Here is a 17,842-nt window from a genome sequence, read left to right on the forward strand (position 1 = left end):
AGCATTCCATTCATCACTTTCGGAGCTTCCTTTTGGCATAGCAGGTTTGGATGCACTTGACTAGCCAGTGAGCTATTGCTGCTTTTGAAATGGCACAGCCTTTGCGTGGTTTAGTGTGGGTTACAAATAACCTAATGTGTGAAGGGCTCTCTCTGCTACTGAGTCTGGGAAAAACATCAGGAGTTCAATTGTCTGGTTGAGATAGAAAGGAGAGATCAACTTGGGTATAAACTTTGGATTAGTTCTAAGGAGTACCCTGTCAATGTGAACCTTCAAAAAGGGCTGTTCCAGTATAAGAGCTTGGATCTCACTCATACACCTGAGGGATGTGATCATAACTGTAAACTCTACTTTTCAAGAGAAAAATTGGAGAAGGCAAGAATAAAGGGGCTCAACAGGGGGTTCAATGACCTTAGTGAGGACTACATTGAGATTCCATGATGGGAATGGGATAACCTGAGAGGGATAACTGTCTTAAATCCTCCCATAAAGGCCTTAGTAATAGGAACTCTGAATAGTGAAGATTGTTCCCTGTTTTGTATGTATGCTGCCACTGCAGCCAATTGTAAACAAACATATCTGTAAGCCAAGCCTGAGTGTTGCAAGTAAAACAGGTAACAGACATTGTCCTGCACTGTTGGCTTTAGTGGATCAATGTGTTTGGGAAGGCAGCATTGGACAAACTTCTTCCACTTTGCTGCATAGCAGGCTGGGATAGAAGGTGAGCCTCTTTGAGGATGGCTATACATTCAGGAGGCAAACTGAGGTAATCAAACTCAGTTGCCAGATCACCAGGTTGAGGTGCCTTGGACTGGGATGCTAAACTGTGCCCAGGTGTTGAGTGAAACGGTCCATTCTGTTGGGGAACTTCTAGTTGGGTACTACAGGTAACTTGAGGACGGTTCTGAACCACAACTGTCTGGCTCACGTGGGAGCCACCAGGACAAGGGTGATGAAGGTCTGTCAAAGCTTCCAAGTCATGTATGAAAGGAGTAGGAAAGGTAGAAAATGTTGGCAAACGTCCTTGAACAGTTCAGCCATAGTGCATTGCCCATGGACTGTGGGTGTGGAAACCTGGAGGCCATGCTTGGGCATTTGTCATTTGTGGGGCTGCAAACAGATCTTTGTCAGGAAAACTCCTATGTTGGAAAGTACATAAGCAAGTCTTGAAAGTGGCTATCCCACTCTAATGGCTTGTTGACCTGCCTGCTGATAAGGTCTGTAAAGTCATTATCCACTCCCAGAAGGTACTGCACTAATGGATGTACTCTGTGGTGGATCACCCAATGCCAATTGATTTGCTTAATCATGTGTAAAGCAGCGTGGGGAAAAATGACAATAATGGAGGCCAACTTGCCGAAGAGGTGCATTAAAATTCTTACTGTTAGCTGAAGATATGGCTATAGAGAAGCAGCAGGAGCTGGAAGGCTTTGACCTATGCAATGCTGGGTTAAGCTTTGCCGGTGACTGAGTTCAGAATTACTCCAAGAAAGGGCTGTATTTGGAGGGGTTGGAAGTGGGATTTGCATGGGTTGATGGTAAAACCTAGATTGCAGGGAAGATCTAAGGTGACCTGTGTGTGACCCAAACATTACTGTTTTCTTGCACTCTTTATCATCCAGTTATCTAGATATGGAAAGATGTGGACATATCTCTTCCGGACCTGAGCGGCTACCACTGAAAGGCATTTGGTGAAGACTCTGGAGAGGGTGTCTACCCCGAAGGGCTACGCCAAAGGTAGCAGCAATGTGCAGGGTGGACCAGGATATGAAAACAAGAGTCCTTCAAGTCGAGGGTGGTCATGAAGCCACTTTTCTGCAATAGTGTGATGCCCTCATGGAACATGACCATATGGAAATAATCCAACAGGATGTACTTTTTGAGGGGCTTGAGTTCTAGTGTGGGCCTGAGGGACCCGTCTTTCTTGGGAATTACAAAGTACAGGGAGCACACTCCTTTGTCACTTCGTTGGAATGGCACAGGCTCTATGGCTCCCTTGAGTAAGAGATGCACTTACTTCTTCCTGGAAGATGAGATGGTGTTCTGGTGAGAGGGAGGGTTTGCGGAAGAGGAGATGTTTGGTGGTGACCAGTGAGTTATAGCCAGTAACCCTGCTCTACAAGCAACAGAACCCATTGGTCTGGGGCGATGCTTTGTCACTGCGGTAGAAACCCCTGCAAGCATACCTCAACAGGTATTATGTGATTAGTGGGAAGGAAGAGGAAGTCACTGCTTGGAAAAGGCAGCTGCCTTAGTAGCACCACCACTAACCCTGCCCTTGTGATTGTTTCCCCTATAGTCATCCCTAGAATAAGCTAGGGATGCTTGTAGTTGGTGCTGTTGCCTCCGGTAGGAGGTGGAGGCCTCCAGCGAGGTGGCTTCAGTGCTGCCATGGAATTGTGAGCAACGAAAAGTGGCACAGGCGATGGAGACTGGAGAGCTCCTATTGCTTTGGCTGTGTCCATGTCTTTTTTTAATTTTTTGGAGCATCTGATTAACTTGAACCCCAAAGAGACCTTCCCCATCAAAGAGCATGTTGATCAGATGCTGCTGGACTTCTGGCTTGAAGCCAGAGACATGGAGCCAAGTATGCCTGCGGATCAAGACACTTGAGTTAAAGACTCTGGTGACAGTGTCATCCACACCGAGAGCACTCCGTATCATGGTTTGCCCTTCTTCTTACATCTTCTGTGCCCATTGTATGTATTGATCTTAGAGATGTGGATCAGGGCTCCCATGTTGTCCCATTGGACATGGTCATATCTGGACAACACTGCATGGAGTTGTTGATCTGTCAATAAGTTGCAGATCGTGTGGCAACCATATTCCCTGTGACATCAATTTCCTGTTTTTCTGGAGGCAGGGCATCCTCAGCACTCTGTGCATTGTCCCGTTAATGATTGTGGTGTTCACTCCCAACAAGTCTGGTGGGAGCTGACCACTGCTGTAGAGTGGGTCGGGGGCTTTTAGTTTTTGTCAACCCATGGGGTGAGTATTGTAGCCTTGATTGGGTCTTTCAAAACATCCTGTGTAGGATTAAGAATCCCCTCAAGAATCGGCATAAACTGTGTGGAACACAAAGTGTGTGACAGCTTTTCCGCCAGGTCATTCTCCTTTGCAATTGTGTGTTGGTGTGTCTTGTGAAAGGTGGCCACCATGTGAATGATCTCATGGTGGAGGTTTTAACATTGGGAAGAGACAGCTTGGCAGGGTAGAGGTTGGGCTGATTTCACGTGTTGGGACAACCCCATAATTGTCCCATGCATCATCCTGGCGTTCCAGGTCATAGACAGCATTGTAAGGGTCTATGTGCTGCGAACACCCCTCCCAATAGGAATAATTTGTAGAGCCCTCTGGGGAAGGAGGCAGAGTTCCCTGTGCTGGTTGAGATGGGAGAGGGTGAGATGGTGGTGGAGAAGAAGGATCAGGTTGAGAGGGCAGAGAACTTGAGCACCTGTTATGATGCTTTGACAGCTTGGGAGGTGGTGGGGTTCCAATGCTACCAGTTCATGAAAAATAAGAGGGTCTCCTGCACCTTTGGTATGGCCTTTGTCTTAGGTAGGTGCTGGCCATAGCTGGGATGAAGTGGCAGCTTGGAAGGCAGTGTCCCCGATTGTGGGCTCAACGCCGGACCCCCACCCCAAAGGGCGATGATTGACTTGATTGTGAGACGTGGTGCTCACTGTTGCCATCTTCTGACATTGGCCCGGCGTGGAATTCAGGTCTGTCTCCTTGAATACCACGGATCAGGTTCTGGGCTGAAGGCCATGACTTGTTCTACCTCTCCTTTTGCTTCTTCTTCTTCAACGTCTTCCCCTAAGATGTTGAAGGTATCATCATCTCAGTGTTCTTCCATGGTGGGTCCAGCAAACCAACTACCATGATGGCTCCAGATATGTTTTCGAGCGGAAGGAGAGGCAGGTAGAGCAGGAGGCCTCGTTATGCACTGGAAGCATGCAGGAGTTACAACCTGCATGTTGATATGCCCACAAATACTTGTAATGGCACTGTGGCCAGTAACAAAAGGGCAATTGTTTTCCATCATGGTGCTCACATTGTCTAGCACTGGACTTGATGGTATAGGCCGAAGTGGCGTGTCAATGAAACCGAAAACAGATATCACAGGTGTTAGAAATGGGGTCTTTGGTTGATAGTCAGGTTACCCCCTGTTCAAGCAAGGACCCTCACTCTAGTCAGGGTAAAAGAGAATGACCCTCAGCTAACCCCTGCTTACCCCCTTGGTAGCTTGGCAGAGCAGTAGGCTTAACTTCAGAGTGCTAGGTGTAAAGTATTTGTGCCAACACACACAGTAACTTACTGAAAACACTACAAAATGACACAACACCAGTTTAGAAAAATAGGAAATATTTATCTAAACAAAACAAGACCAAAACGATAAAAATCCAACATACATAAGTCAAGTTATGAATTTTTTAAGATTAAACTCAAAAATAGCGCTTAGAAGCAAAAATGCTTTAAATGCTGCGATGAGATGTTAACACGGCGTCATGACGGAGTCGTTCCCAACAAGCCGACACCAGCGGCGCCGGACACGGAGTCGTGTAGACCCCCAAGTACAGTACCTTTGGTGAAGAGTGAAAACAAGCCGATGAGCAAAGTCTGGGATCGCGGCATCTGTGTGAAACGTTGAATCCGTGCACTTCGAGCTGCGGAACGACGTGGTGTGGCATATTCCCCAGAGTCACGGACTTCAGCGGGGCTGCTACGGCGTCGGGCCAGCGAAGAGCGTCGCGTTCCAGCAAAGGTCACCGCGTCGGGTGCAGGCGGCGTCACCGGATTCAGCAGCGGTGTTGGTCCGGAGTCGTCCGAAGTCGATTTCCTTGGATTTCCACCAGCTTTCCTTTCAAGGGCCCAGGGACTGGATAGGGCACCACTTGTCAGAGCAGGAGTCTCTCTAGAGACTCCAGTTGCTGGCAGAGAGAAGTCTTTGCTGTCCCTGAGACTTCAAACAACAGGAGGCAAGCTCTAACTCAAGCCCTTGGAGATTTCTTCACAAGATGGAAGGCACACAAAGTCCAGTCTTTGCCCTCTTACTCTGGCAGAAGCAGCACTGCAGGAAAGCTCCACAAGGCACAGTCACAGGCAGGGCAGCACTTCTTCCTCAGCTATCAGCTCTTCTCCAGGCAGAGGTTCCTCTTGGTTCCAGAAGTGTTTCTAAAGTCTATAGATTTGGGTGCCCTTCTTATACCCATTTTAGTCTTTGAAGTCACCTTTCTTCAAAGGGGACTCACACCTACTTGTGAAATCCTGCCTTGCCCAGGCAAGGCCTCAGACACACACCAGGGGGTTGTATCCGGCATTGTCAGAGGCAGGCACAGTCCTTTCAGATGAGAGTGACCACTCCACCCCTCCCTCCTAGCAGAGATGGCTAATCAGGAAATGCAGGTTACACCCCAGCCCCCTTTGTGTCACTGCCTAGTGCGAGGTGAAAAACAACCCAACTGTCAAACTGACCCAGACAGGGAATCCACAAGCAAGGCAGAGCCACAGAATGGTTTAAGCAAGAAAATGCTCACTTTCTAAAAGTGGCATTTTCAAACGCACAATCTTAAAATCAACTTTACTAAAAGATGTATTTTTAAATTGTGAGTTCAGGGACCCCAAACTCCACATGTTCATCTACTCTCTAGGGGAATCTACACTTTAATCATATTTAAAGGTAGCCCCCATGTTATCCTATGAGAGAGACAGGCCTTGCAACAGTGAAAAACGAAGTTGGCAGTATTTCACTGTCAGGACATATAAACCACATTACTATATGTCCTACCTTGCACACTGCACCCTGCCCTTGGGTCTACCTAAGGCCTACCTTAGGGGTGCCTTACATGTAAGAAAAGGGAAGGTTTAGGCCTGGCAAGTGGGTACACTTGCCAAGTCGAATTTACAGTGTAAAAAAATACACTTACAGACACTGCAGTGGCAGGTCTGAGACATGATTACAGGGTTACTTGTGTGGGTGGCACAACCAGTGTGGCAGGCCCACTAGTAACATTTGATTTACAGGCCCTGGCACCTCTAGTGCACCTTACTAGGGACTTACTAGTAAATCAAATATGCCAATCATGGATAAACCAATTATATACAATTTACACGGAGAGCATATGCACTTTAGCACTGGTTAGCAGTGGTAAAGTGCTCAGAGTTGAAAAGCCAACAGCAACATGTCAGAAAAAAATGGGAGGCAGGAGGCAAAAAGACTGGGGATGGCCCTGCATAAGCAAAAGTCCAACAACAGGAAAGAACAACAACAGAGGCAATGAAGAGTAATGCAACAAAGGACTATCCAAAGCTATCAGAAATGGAAGACTTGAGAAACCCCGACGAAGAGCATCACGTGGCATAGACTCAGAGCCCTGTCAAAGCACATCTTAACCAAACGGTGGAAGAAAACAATCTAACAATGGAGTCAATGCCCATGCACATTATCAGCCAAAGGAGGAGTCACTATACCTGGTGACTCAAAAGACATCTTTGAAGACAAACAAGTTGGTCATGTTTGAGCCCAACACTGGATGGCAGAAGTATGCAGAGCATGTGCCTCAACATCTAAATATGCCACAAATATATCGATACAGAAAGGAAGTAATGTTTTATTCTGATGGATACATCTTCCAGCAGATTCCTCACCTTATGAGTGAGTAAGTCTCAAAGTAATTCCTTCTGGGAGTGAGAACTGAGCAGTGCTGTATAACCCAAGAAATCATGCTGAACACCCCAGGCAAAGTATGTACCTAGGTTTTGAATCAGTAAAACATTGGGTTCAGGTATTACAGTAGAGTAAATGTTAGACCAGCTGGGAAGACCTGGAACCTGATCACTAAACGCACTCCTGTTAAGATGTCTGCTTTGTGTTGACAGGACTATGTTAGCTGCAGAAGCAATTCCTACGTTGTCACTGATGTCAAAGTTTATATTACATCACTCCCTGTGATATCTGGTTAGTTGTCACTCCTAAGAGTTTTCAAAACTTGACAGCTCAGTAGTGAAAGGTTTGGACACCAGTTTGGGGGTTAGCATATGCTTTGAATATTTTTTTTTCATTCATTGTTGTTGCATTCATGGGTTGAGGTTCATGCAGACTATGAGTAGAAAGTATTAATTCTGTGGTCAGTGAAAGATCTGTTTCATATATGATGATGATGAAGCGCAGTTTGCTGATGTCAGATATTTTATGGTATTTGTTTATTTTAGTCTATTATTTAAGAAGACTGTTAGGCAGATAGCTCTGCAGTATTTCAACACTGGTATGATTTTGTTTTAGTCTGTTCATTTAACCAGTTCTGTACCGGGGACGTAATGGTTACGTCCACCGGCACAGTGCTCCTGTGCTGAGGACGTAACCATTATGTCCTGGCACATGAGCTCGGAGGGAGAGCTAGCTTTAGGTAAGTAAAAACAATTTACTCCAAAGGAGTATTGTTGCCTTGCATGAATGACATGTTTGTAGGTGGTGTACTAAATGCAGGATTGTGTGTGAAAGTGTCCTTGGATTTGTGCACAATGATATTTGTGTTGTCTTATTTCTAATTTGCTTTTCTTTATTTATTTTTAGTGGGATATCATTGGTGATTGCTTTGTCTGTGCAGAGTAATTGCTGGTGAGTAGGTTTTTCCGGCAAGTGAGCGGTAGCATTTTTCAGTACATAACTCTTTGTATAAAGCTACAGTTTGTTTATTACTTATTTTACACAGTGCTGGTTATTGGTGGTGCATTTGTCCAGTTACGTTTCGTAGGAAGGATCATGGCTAGCTGCAGGATGACCGCTCAGCAGGTTGTTGGTATACTTTTTGAGTCATTGTCTGATCACGATTATGAGACTGACTCTGCATCTGAGGCAGAGGGAAAATTGAGAGATTCTGGCAGTGAAGTTTCTGTTGGAGAGGAATCTTCTGATGAGGAAGCCACTCTCAGTGCAGATGATGTGCCAATAGTGCAGCAACCTGGGGCTGAAAGGTTTCCCGTTGGAAGACCTGAACTCTGAGTTGCCCCAAACATGGAGCAGCAAGAGTTGCCTTCCTTTACAGGTCTCCCGGGGAGTAGAGTCAATATGGAGTACTTTTTGCTTGTCAATTTCTTTGAGTTATTTATGGATGATGTGTTTTTGGAAGAGATTGTTGAGCAATCTAATTTGTATGCAGAGCAGTATTTGAGGGACAACGCTGGCAGACTTAGGCCCATATTTATATTTTTTGACGCAAACCAGCGCAGGCGCTGGTTTGCGTCAAAAGATTTACCTCCGGCTAACGCCATTCCTATGCGCCATGTGGGCGCCTTATTTACGGATTAACGTTAGCCGACGTAGGGAAAAATGGGGGTTGTGCATCAAAAAAAGGTGCAAGTCAGGTTTGAGTCAAAAATCATGGCTCAAAACGGACTTGCGCCATTTTTTGACACTCAACCCCCATTGAAATAAATCCTGTCTTAGCAAAGACAGGAGTCACGCCCCCTTTCCCAATGGTCATGCCCAGGGAACTTCTGTCACCTGGACATGGCCATTGGGCACAGTGGCATGTAGGGGGGCCCAAATTAGGCCCCCCCATGCCACTTTAAAAAATAAAAAAATAATACTTACCTCAACTTACCTGTACTTACCTGGGATGGGTCCCCCCCATCCATGGGTGTCCTCCTGGGGTGGGCGAGGGTGGCAGGGGGTATCCCTGGGGGCAGGGAAGGGCACCTCTGAACTGCTTCCATGGTCTGAGACCATGGAAGTGAGCCCACAGGTCCCTTAACGCCTGCTCTCACCCAGGTGTTAAAAAACGGCGCACATCAGGCCGTTTTTTAAGGCCCGCCCCCTCCTGTGCGTTAAAATGACGCATGAGTATAAATAAGGCGCACAGGCCTTAAAGTCATTTTTTGGACAGGAACGCCTACCTTGCATGTCATTAACTCTAGAGCTACCCAGCAGATTCCCACAAATTTGGAAGAGATGAAAAGGTTTTTGGGTTTGACTCTTTTGATGGGGTTGATAAGGAAGCCGTCACTGGCTTCTTTTTGGTCTACTAGTCCCTTGATGGCAACGGCTATATTTCCTGCAACCATAATCCGTAATTGGTATTTGCTTCTTCTTAGGATGCTGCATTTTGTTGACAATGCCTTAGCCTTTGCCTGAGATCACCCTGATTCTGACTGTCTTTTTAAGATTAAGCCTGTCCTTGATCATTTTGTAGATCGTTTTTCAGAGGTCTATGTTCCAGGCAAAGAAGTAGCTGTGGCCGAGTCTTTGGTCCACTTCAAGGGTCGTTTGGTTTTTAGGCAGTACATTCCTACCAAGAGGGCATGATATGGAATTAAATTGTATATGCTGTCTGAAAGTAGTACAGGATAAGTGTATAATGTCTGGGTCTACACTGGTAGGGATTCCAGTATTGACCCCACTGTTTGTCCTTCCACTTTTGGAGTTACTGAGAAAATTGTGTGGGAACTTGGTAGATGACTGTTTAACAAAGGTCACCATTTGTATGTAGATAACTTCTACACTGGAGTGCAGTTGTTCAAGGAATTGTTTTGAGTGGACACTTTTGCTTGAGGCACAATTCGTGGTAACCGGAAAGGCTATCCAAGGGAGTTTGTCTGTAAAAAACTTGAGAGGGGACAGTGCAGTGCCTTGCGGAATGATGAGCTGCTAGCTTTGAAATTTTCAGACAGGAGGGATGTCTACATGCTAAGTACCATCCAGGATGAGAGTACTTCCCCCGTGACTGTTTGGGGCCAGGTTGCTGAAGTGCGCAAACCTGTGTGCAATTTAGATTATAATAAGCACATGGGAGGTGTAGATAGAGTTGTTCAGAGGTTGGAACCTTATACTGCTATTCGTAAGTCTTACGTTTGGTATAAGAAGTCAGCAATTCACCTGTTCCACTTGGCAAATTTTAATGCTTTTATTGTGTTCAAGTATAGGTCTCCAGAGTCAAAGATGACATTTGTGAAATATCAGGAGTCAGTGATAGAGAGCCTTATTGTGGTGGAACAGGCAAGAGTTCCTAGAGAAGCAGTGGTGGAGTATGTGGCTAAATTGAAAGATCGCCACTTTGTTGAGCACATTCCTCCCACGCTCAAATAAGAATTTCCAGCTAAGAAATGTAGAGTCTGTGCTCAAAGAGGTTTCCGGAGGGAGACTCAAATGTACTGCCCAAATTGTCCTTCAAAGCCTGGGCTGTGTGTGGGTGGCTGTTTCAGGAATTACCACACCCAGAAGAAATACTGGGAACTACCATGAGTGTAAACTGGCTGTTTTATATTTTCATGTGTTCAGTTTCATGGTTGGCATTTTTGTCATGTACTTAGTTGGAGCTTTTGTGTTTGTAGTTTTGTAATTATTTCTAATTTGTTAGTGGTTTCTTTGTAATAAAAAAAAAAAGTGATGCCATTGTGTGTGGAGTGGCGCTTGGCTGGCGATATAAATATTGACTTGCTGTTGCCTACTGCTACACACTGCCAGCCAAACGCCAGTCCACTCACTCCCATCAGCTGGTGTGATTGCTGTATCAGGCATGTGGGCGCATGTAAGTGATGGGCCCTTGAGTGGCGCTGTCTGTTGATGCAAGTGTTGTAATGTGCTGGGCCCGTGGCTAGTGGCGTGAATGGTCTTGTGCATGTCATGTATGAAAGGTGTGTGAATGGACTGTAAAGCGGTTGGTGCCTTGTCGTGGCTTTACAGCTCACGAGCTGTGAGTCATTGGATCAGTTTTTTGGCCTTTCAGTTATTAACAGTGCATTTCATTTTTGTGAAATCTCTTGTTAATAAAATGTCATCTACTGAACCATCACTCACCCTCATGCCAAATCCAACCAGTATGTGTTGTAAAAATGAAAAAACCTGCTCCGCTGTAATCAGGCATCCCAGCACACCAGTGACACACTAGGTGTCTCGGGTGGGACCCCGATGATGAAGCATTTCAACAACTTGGTTGGTGGGTGAGGGGTCTTTTTTTTTTAACATAACCTAAATGCATTTCTTTACACAATTGTAATGTTTGGAACATCACATAAGTAAGTGGACAAATGAAAATGATCTATTGCAAAACTACCTGTGTTTGGGGGGGGGGAGTGGGCACCTACGTTTTTGGTCCCGGGTGTGGCCTTCATCTAGGGAAACCTACCAAACCCAGACATGTTTTAAAAATAGACACCCCAACGTGTCCAAGGAGGTGGGGCTTGCCTGGATCCCCCACAATTTTCTTTCCCAGACTCCTCTGCAAACCTCAAAATTTGCTTAAAAAAACATATTTTCCTCACTTTTCTTTGTAGGATCACCCAGCATTCCCCTCAGTCTCCCAAGTAAAATGATACCTCACTTGTGTGTGTCCCTAAAGCAGAGTCAGCCTAAAAGATGTATTAAAGAAAAATATGTGCTTATCAACTTGCTTTGATATCCCTTCAATCTCTATAGGTTTTTGGCATTTTTCTGTTGCAGGCACCTGAGCCACCCACACAAGTGAGGTATCATTTTTACTGGGAGACTTGGGGTAACGCTGGATGGAAGGAAATATGTGGCTCCTCTCAGATTCCGGAACTTGCTGTCACCGAAATGTGAGGAAAAAGTGTTTTTTTGGACAAATATTGAGGTTTGCAAAGGATTCTGGGTAACAGATCCTGGTCGGAGCCCCACAAGTCACCCCATATTGGATTCCCCTAGGTGTCTAGTTTTAAAAAATGTACAGGTTTGCTAGGTTTCCCTAGGTGCCGGCTGAGCTAGAGGCCAAAATCTGCAGCTGGGCACTTTGCAAAAAACAGCTCTATTTTCTTTGGGAAAATGTGATGTGTCCACATTGTGTTTTGGTGTAATTCCTGTTGCGGGCGCTAGGCCTACCCACACAAGTGAGGTACCATTCTTATCGGGAGACTTGGGGAAACACTGATTGGAAGGAAATGTATGGCTCCTCTCAGATTCCAGAACTTTCTGTCACCGAAATGTGAAGAAAAAGTGTTATTTTGGCCACATTTTGAGGTTTGCAAAGGATTCTGGGTAACAGAACCTGGTCAGAGCCCCACAAGTCACTCCATCGTGTATTCCACTAGGTGTCTAGTTTTCAAAAATGTGAAGAAAATTTGTGACTCCTCTGAGATTCCAGAACTTTCTGTCACCGAAATGAGAGGAAAAAGTGTTTTTTGGCCAAATTTGGAGGTTTGCAAAGGATTCTTGGATTCTCCTAGGTGTCTTGTTTTAAAAAATGCACAGGTTTGGTAGGTTCCCCTAGGTGCCAGCTGAGCTTGAGGCCAAAATCTACAGCTAGGCACTTTGCAAAAAACATGTCAGATTTCAATGTAAAAATGTGATGTGTCCATGTTGTGTTTCCTCTCGCAAGCATTAGGCCTACCCACGCAAGTGCAGTACCATTTTTTATAGGGAGACTTGGGGGAACACAGAATAGCAAAACAAGTGTTATTGCCCCTTGTCTTTCTTTACATTTTTTCCTTCCAAATGTAAGACAGTGTGTAAAGAAAACGTCTATTTGAGAAATGCCCCATAATTCACATGCTAGTATGGGCACCCCGGAATTCAGAGATGTGAAAATAACCACTGCTTCTCAACACCTTATCTGGTGCCTATTTTGGAAATGCAAAGGTTTTTCTTGATACCTATTTTTCACTTTTTATATTTCTGCAAATGAATTGCTGTATACCCGGTAGAGAATTAAAACCCAATGCAATGTGCAGCCCATTTATTGTCTCTGGGTACCTAGGGTTCTTGAGGAACCTACAAGCCCTATATATCTCGGCAACCAGAAGAGTGCAGTAGATGTAACGGTATTTTGCTTTAAAAAATCTGACATCGCAGGAAAAAGTTACAGAGTAAAACGAGGAGAAAAATGGCTGGTTAAATTTCAATATTTTTTTATTTCAGCTGTTATTTTCTGTAGGAAAGACTTGTAGGATCTACATAAATTACCCCTTGCAGAATTCAGAATTTTGTCTACTTTTCAGAAATGTTTAGCTTTCTGGGACACAGCATTGGTTTCACACCCATTTCTGTCACTAACTGGAAGGAGGCCCAAACAATAGTAAAAATGGGGTATGTCCCAGTAAAATGCCAAAATTGTGTTGAAATATGGGGTTTTCTGATTCAAATCTGCCTGTTCCTGAAAGCTCGGAAGATGGTGATTTTAGCACCAAAAACCCTTGTTGATGCCATTATCAGAGAAAAAATCACAAGCCTTCTTCTGCACACCTTTTTCCCATTTTGTTGAAAAAAACTAAATTTTTGCTGTATTTCGGCTACTTTCTTCGTCTCCTTCAGGGGAACCCACAAAGTCTGGGTACCTCTAGAATCCCTAGGATGTTGGGAAAAAAGGACGCAAATTTGGCATGGGTAGCCTATGGGTAGAAAGTTATGAGGGCCTAAGCGCAAACTGCCCCAAATAGCCAAAAAAAGGCTCGGCACAGGAGGGGAAAGGCCTGGCAGCGAAGGGGTTAAGGCCTGACTTGAGAAAAGTTCATGTGAGCAAAGTGAAACTTTGTTAAGACACCTCTATATGAAAATACTAGTAATGTTTCATGAAACATTATACACACTGAGTGATTTCCTTATTGTATTCCCTAATATTGGGAGGGAATAATGTAATGCTTAGGAAAGAGAGCAGAGGGAATCTCCTGTAATCGTATATGCTCTCTTGTGCTCATGCTGCTGGCCCATTTTCCTACTTATTGTAGGGGAATGCCTCCATGCAATGTTTACATTTTGACAGACTCACTGCATACTGTAAGGGATATTCGTAGCTCGTTCTTTAAGGGCCACATGTACGATCGCCATATTTTGGGACTTCCTAATTCTGACATTTTGCGACTCACAATTAAGAAGTTGTAAAATGCGATGCAACAGTGTGTCTTAGACACATATATCAATTTCCACTGGGTCACAAATGGACCTGCCTCATCAATATTCAGGAGGCAGGTTGCAATTTGCGACCCATTGGAAATGGCCAAAATTACATGGATTGTGGCCTGCTGGGGTCAGCAGACCACCATATCTGTGACTGATTTTTCAATAAAGCAATTTTTGTGTGTAATGCAACCCGTTTTCGTTAAAGAAAAACAGGATGCATTTCAAAAACAAAGATGAAAATTTTCCTTCTTATTTTTTAAGAGCAGGCAGTGGTCCATTGACTGCTCTTAAAAGATGTTTGCACTCGCATTCACAAATGGTAAGGGGTCCCTTGGGGGCCCCGTTCCCTTTGCAAATTGGATACCACCAACTTGAAGCTGGTGCATAACTGTAAATGTTTTCCGACACATTCTGGTTGCAAAACATTCATGCATCCCCCTGCGAATCGATATTAAGAAGGGACACCCATAACATGCCCCTTACGAATACAAACTCGCAAACCTATTCAGTATCCTACTACCGAATCGCAAAATAGGGTTAGTACATGTCAAAAGGCTATTTAGCCATCACAAACGGCCTGATTCTTAATTTGCGGTCACTAAAATCTTTTGTACATGTGGCCATTTGTCCTTTAGTGCTTTTTCTTGTTCTAATTAGGAGGTGTGGTACTTTAGCATATCTTGTACAATTCTAAACCTAGTATGAGGAGTGTAGCTTATTTATTGAATCCTTGATCCCAAGAAGGCTACTGTGCACCCAGTAGTTTCCAGATGTCTGAGATATTTGTGATATGTAATTTCAGCAAGAGGAGCTCGGCTTACACGGTTCAGTGTTGCTATCTGTAGGTATGTGATAGAGGTAGTCTTTTCAGCGCTTAGGATGTGATATATAGTGGGTTATCCAGATCAGTGCATAACAAAAACCCCCGCAGCCCCTGCGGTGCATGAGGCCCTCGAGCTCCAGGGTGCCCCCTCAGCACAGTACCCTGCCCTGAGAACTCCTGAGTGAGTTCGGAGGGGGGCCCCTCCATGTACTTTGCAGGGGGGGCTTCAAATTCCGTTATTCCACTGAACCTGATTATGGTCTAAGCATCTATCTACCTAGTGGGGCATTTTGTAAAGCAGAACATTTACCCACAGATTATATTCTCACTATGCATCATCCAAGGACAAAAGGCAGTCATAAAAACCAGCAACCATGCTGCTCAGCCCAGAAGCTGGGTTTTTAAAGTTTCTAAAGACGCTGTCTGCCTTAAAGGGGCTGGAGGATGAGTTCTCCAGAGCAAGGGTCTTCAAACTGAGGGTCGGTAGAAACATTTTAAGGCATGGACAAAGTGAGCTCTGGCCCAGGGCCCAGGCCTTTCAGGGAGTTTCCTTATAGATCCAGCTGCTCTGTTCTACTGAGTCTAATGCCCTGATTGATGACCTTTAATATTTCTTAAACAATTATTTTAAATACCGTTTTCCTTGCATTTAATTTTTATGTGGGTGGTGTGTGAGAGAGGTTTATAGACATTCTGCAGAGAAATGTTGTATTTATGTTTCATGCAACAGCCATAAAAAGGTTTATTTTAAATTAAAACAGGTCCTAACATGAGAAATGGGAGGGAGTCAAAGGAATTATTTGCAGTAATATCAGTGAGCTGCTGCTGTGTTAATAGTGAAAACACAAGTCACCATCCCTGAGTAGAATCTGGATGATTGCACCTGTGCACTGTCAGTGACCTGGCCAGAGAGGGCAAGAAAGAGTTGAAATTAGATCATAAATTCAAACCTGTTATGAACAGGGGCCCCAAAAATCCTCTGTGCCTGAGGCCCACCAAATCCTTAAGCTGTCCCTGGGATAGGGACGTGGACCTAAAAAAAAATGGGGGGGGAGGGCAGCAAGATTCCAGCCAAAGAAGCATTATGCTGATAAGAGGGCGTTGTTTTAAGCTGAACAAATGAGCTACAGTAACCGCTTTGTGATGGGTCATATGTATATCGAAGCTGGGAATATGTGTCAAAAAGAAAGGAACTCCAAACACTCTTCAAAATCCCCACCCCCTCTTCTAATAATCACACTGTGGATACATTTAGGCTTTGGTAAGGCTTGCCTTACCAGAATAGTATTTTTGGCATCATGTATTTGATTGCATTTTAAAACAGTAACAGAACTTAACTGTAATGTTTAAATAAGTCTAGACGCAGACACGGCCAATTTAATAGAATCATTGTGAAAAATCCTGAAGGGGCCCTGATGATGATTAAGAAGCTTGAAGACTTCTGGCCTAGAAGCATAGCGAATAGACACTAGCATAATACATGTTGATTCAAACTGAAACCTATTCCTAACAGGCAACCAGTACATTTGACTCGTCTACTGAGGCAAAGCCCTGATTTCCCTTACAAACAACAATAAACTGCTTCATTCTAGTTAAGTTGTGGCTGGGCTAGATTTTGCCAAGAATAGCTAAACCCAAATAAACAGTATTAAAGAAATCAATCCATGAATGTAAAAAGCCTTTCAGTACCAGATTTCTTTGTTTGCAGGTCAGTAAAGGAAGGAATCTACATACGGCTCTCAAGCAGAAAATGCAGCTTAGACACAGCAGGCATTTGTTTGCCCCCCCTAATGGGGTAACGAACCCTTTTCATACATTATGCCTGGCACAGGCATAATGTAGCACAAGGGGTTCGAAAGTGGCGCAATGTATGCATTGCGCCACTTTGTAAATATGGTGGTGCATTTTCGGCCTTCTAAAGCCAGATCAGTGTCAAATAATTATGCTAATGTGGTGTGGGAATGCGCTAGGGGCTCTTAAATATGCCCCATAGTTTATTAAACATAACTAACAACATTATTAAATGTACTCTCCTTGCTAAATTCACTTTGCAGTACTACGTAGTACCTCCTCTTCTGTTTGACACTGACCCTGCAGCACTCTGCATTAATTTCCCTTGCCTTGCCAGACTGGCCTTTAGGCAATGTAACTTAGATTATTTTTTATATATCTAGGATTGCAGCGCCCCGCTCCACTTGCCCATTGGTATCTGTTAAAAGTAGTTTTACCTCATAACACAAATAGACTTACCCCTCTGTGCTCATCTTTTGCACCCTTTTGCTTGTCCATTTGTACATATCTGTGATTTTCTTTTATTTCCTTCTCTCTGCTTGTACAGACTTCTTCCATTCCATCTGGTGCATACCGAGTTTTTTCCCTTTTTGAGGTAATGGGCTTTGACGACATTTTTAACAACAGACTATTAAGAACTTTCATCAGTGTTGTGGCTTCCTGCCAGAAAGCACCTGTGTAGGAAAAAAAAGAGACTGATATTTGAAATATCTAAAAGAGTTACTTGCTTCCATCGATTGCCTGGGTAAGTCCATGATGAGTTTTAAAAACTCCATTGATCTCTCATGTGAAGGGAACTCAAACATCATACCTGAGCCTTTTTGATTTTGTTCAGGAACATTTGAATAGATTTCGCTGGCTGATTCATCACTCGTCGCTGATGACACGGAGGTTTGTTTGCTTCTCTGTACTCCCATCATAGAAACATGGTTTTGATCAAGGTGGATACCCTGATGGAGATCTAGGCCATGAAGTAGATCCTGATGGAGAAAAAAAACGACAGATTACATTTTCAACTCTAACCAACAAATATCTTGTTAAAAATGAATTGCTACCCATTTTAAAGACTAAAATTCCTAACCATCCAATCACCTATATCATCCCAGTCATTTTCTCTTTTTCCTGGGTTTTCACTGTATTTATTTGTTTTAGACATATTTTTAAGCCCTTCTTTCCATGAGACATCTTAAACTACTAATAATAGGTCTGTCAGAGATACCTTTGGTGTTTCCCAAGATTTGCCAGCCAGATTACCCTCAAATCCTGAAAGTGTATATGCAGATTCCTCTTCTTCTGCAACCAGAATGCAATTAACTTCTTGCCTAAGATGAAGATGAGCATCCCAAACCTAAAGGGAAGCATGTGAAGGAAGGCATGCTCGA

General features: G+C 44.1%; 2 protein-coding genes across 2 annotated transcripts in view; both read right to left on the bottom strand.

The window, feature by feature from the left end:
- LOC138283324 (uncharacterized) overlaps window positions 1-17,131 on the bottom strand; it is a 106,256-nt gene extending 89,125 nt beyond the window's left edge. Inside the window, exon 1 of the mRNA XM_069221329.1 lies at window positions 16,920-17,131. Within this exon, the coding sequence (XP_069077430.1) occupies window positions 16,920-17,105 (186 nt within the window). The 5' untranslated portion in view covers window positions 17,106-17,131. The remainder of the gene's footprint in view (window positions 1-16,919) is intronic.
- Window positions 17,105-17,842, bottom strand: part of LOC138283558 (uncharacterized) — a 149,563-nt gene continuing 148,825 nt past the window's right edge. The window contains exon 7 of the mRNA XM_069221499.1: window positions 17,105-17,440. Coding sequence (XP_069077600.1) covers window positions 17,105-17,440 — 336 coding nt within the window. The remainder of the gene's footprint in view (window positions 17,441-17,842) is intronic.

This window comes from Pleurodeles waltl, chromosome 3_1 (assembly GCF_031143425.1).
Source record: "Pleurodeles waltl isolate 20211129_DDA chromosome 3_1, aPleWal1.hap1.20221129, whole genome shotgun sequence".
Lineage (NCBI taxonomy): Eukaryota > Metazoa > Chordata > Amphibia > Caudata > Salamandridae > Pleurodeles > Pleurodeles waltl.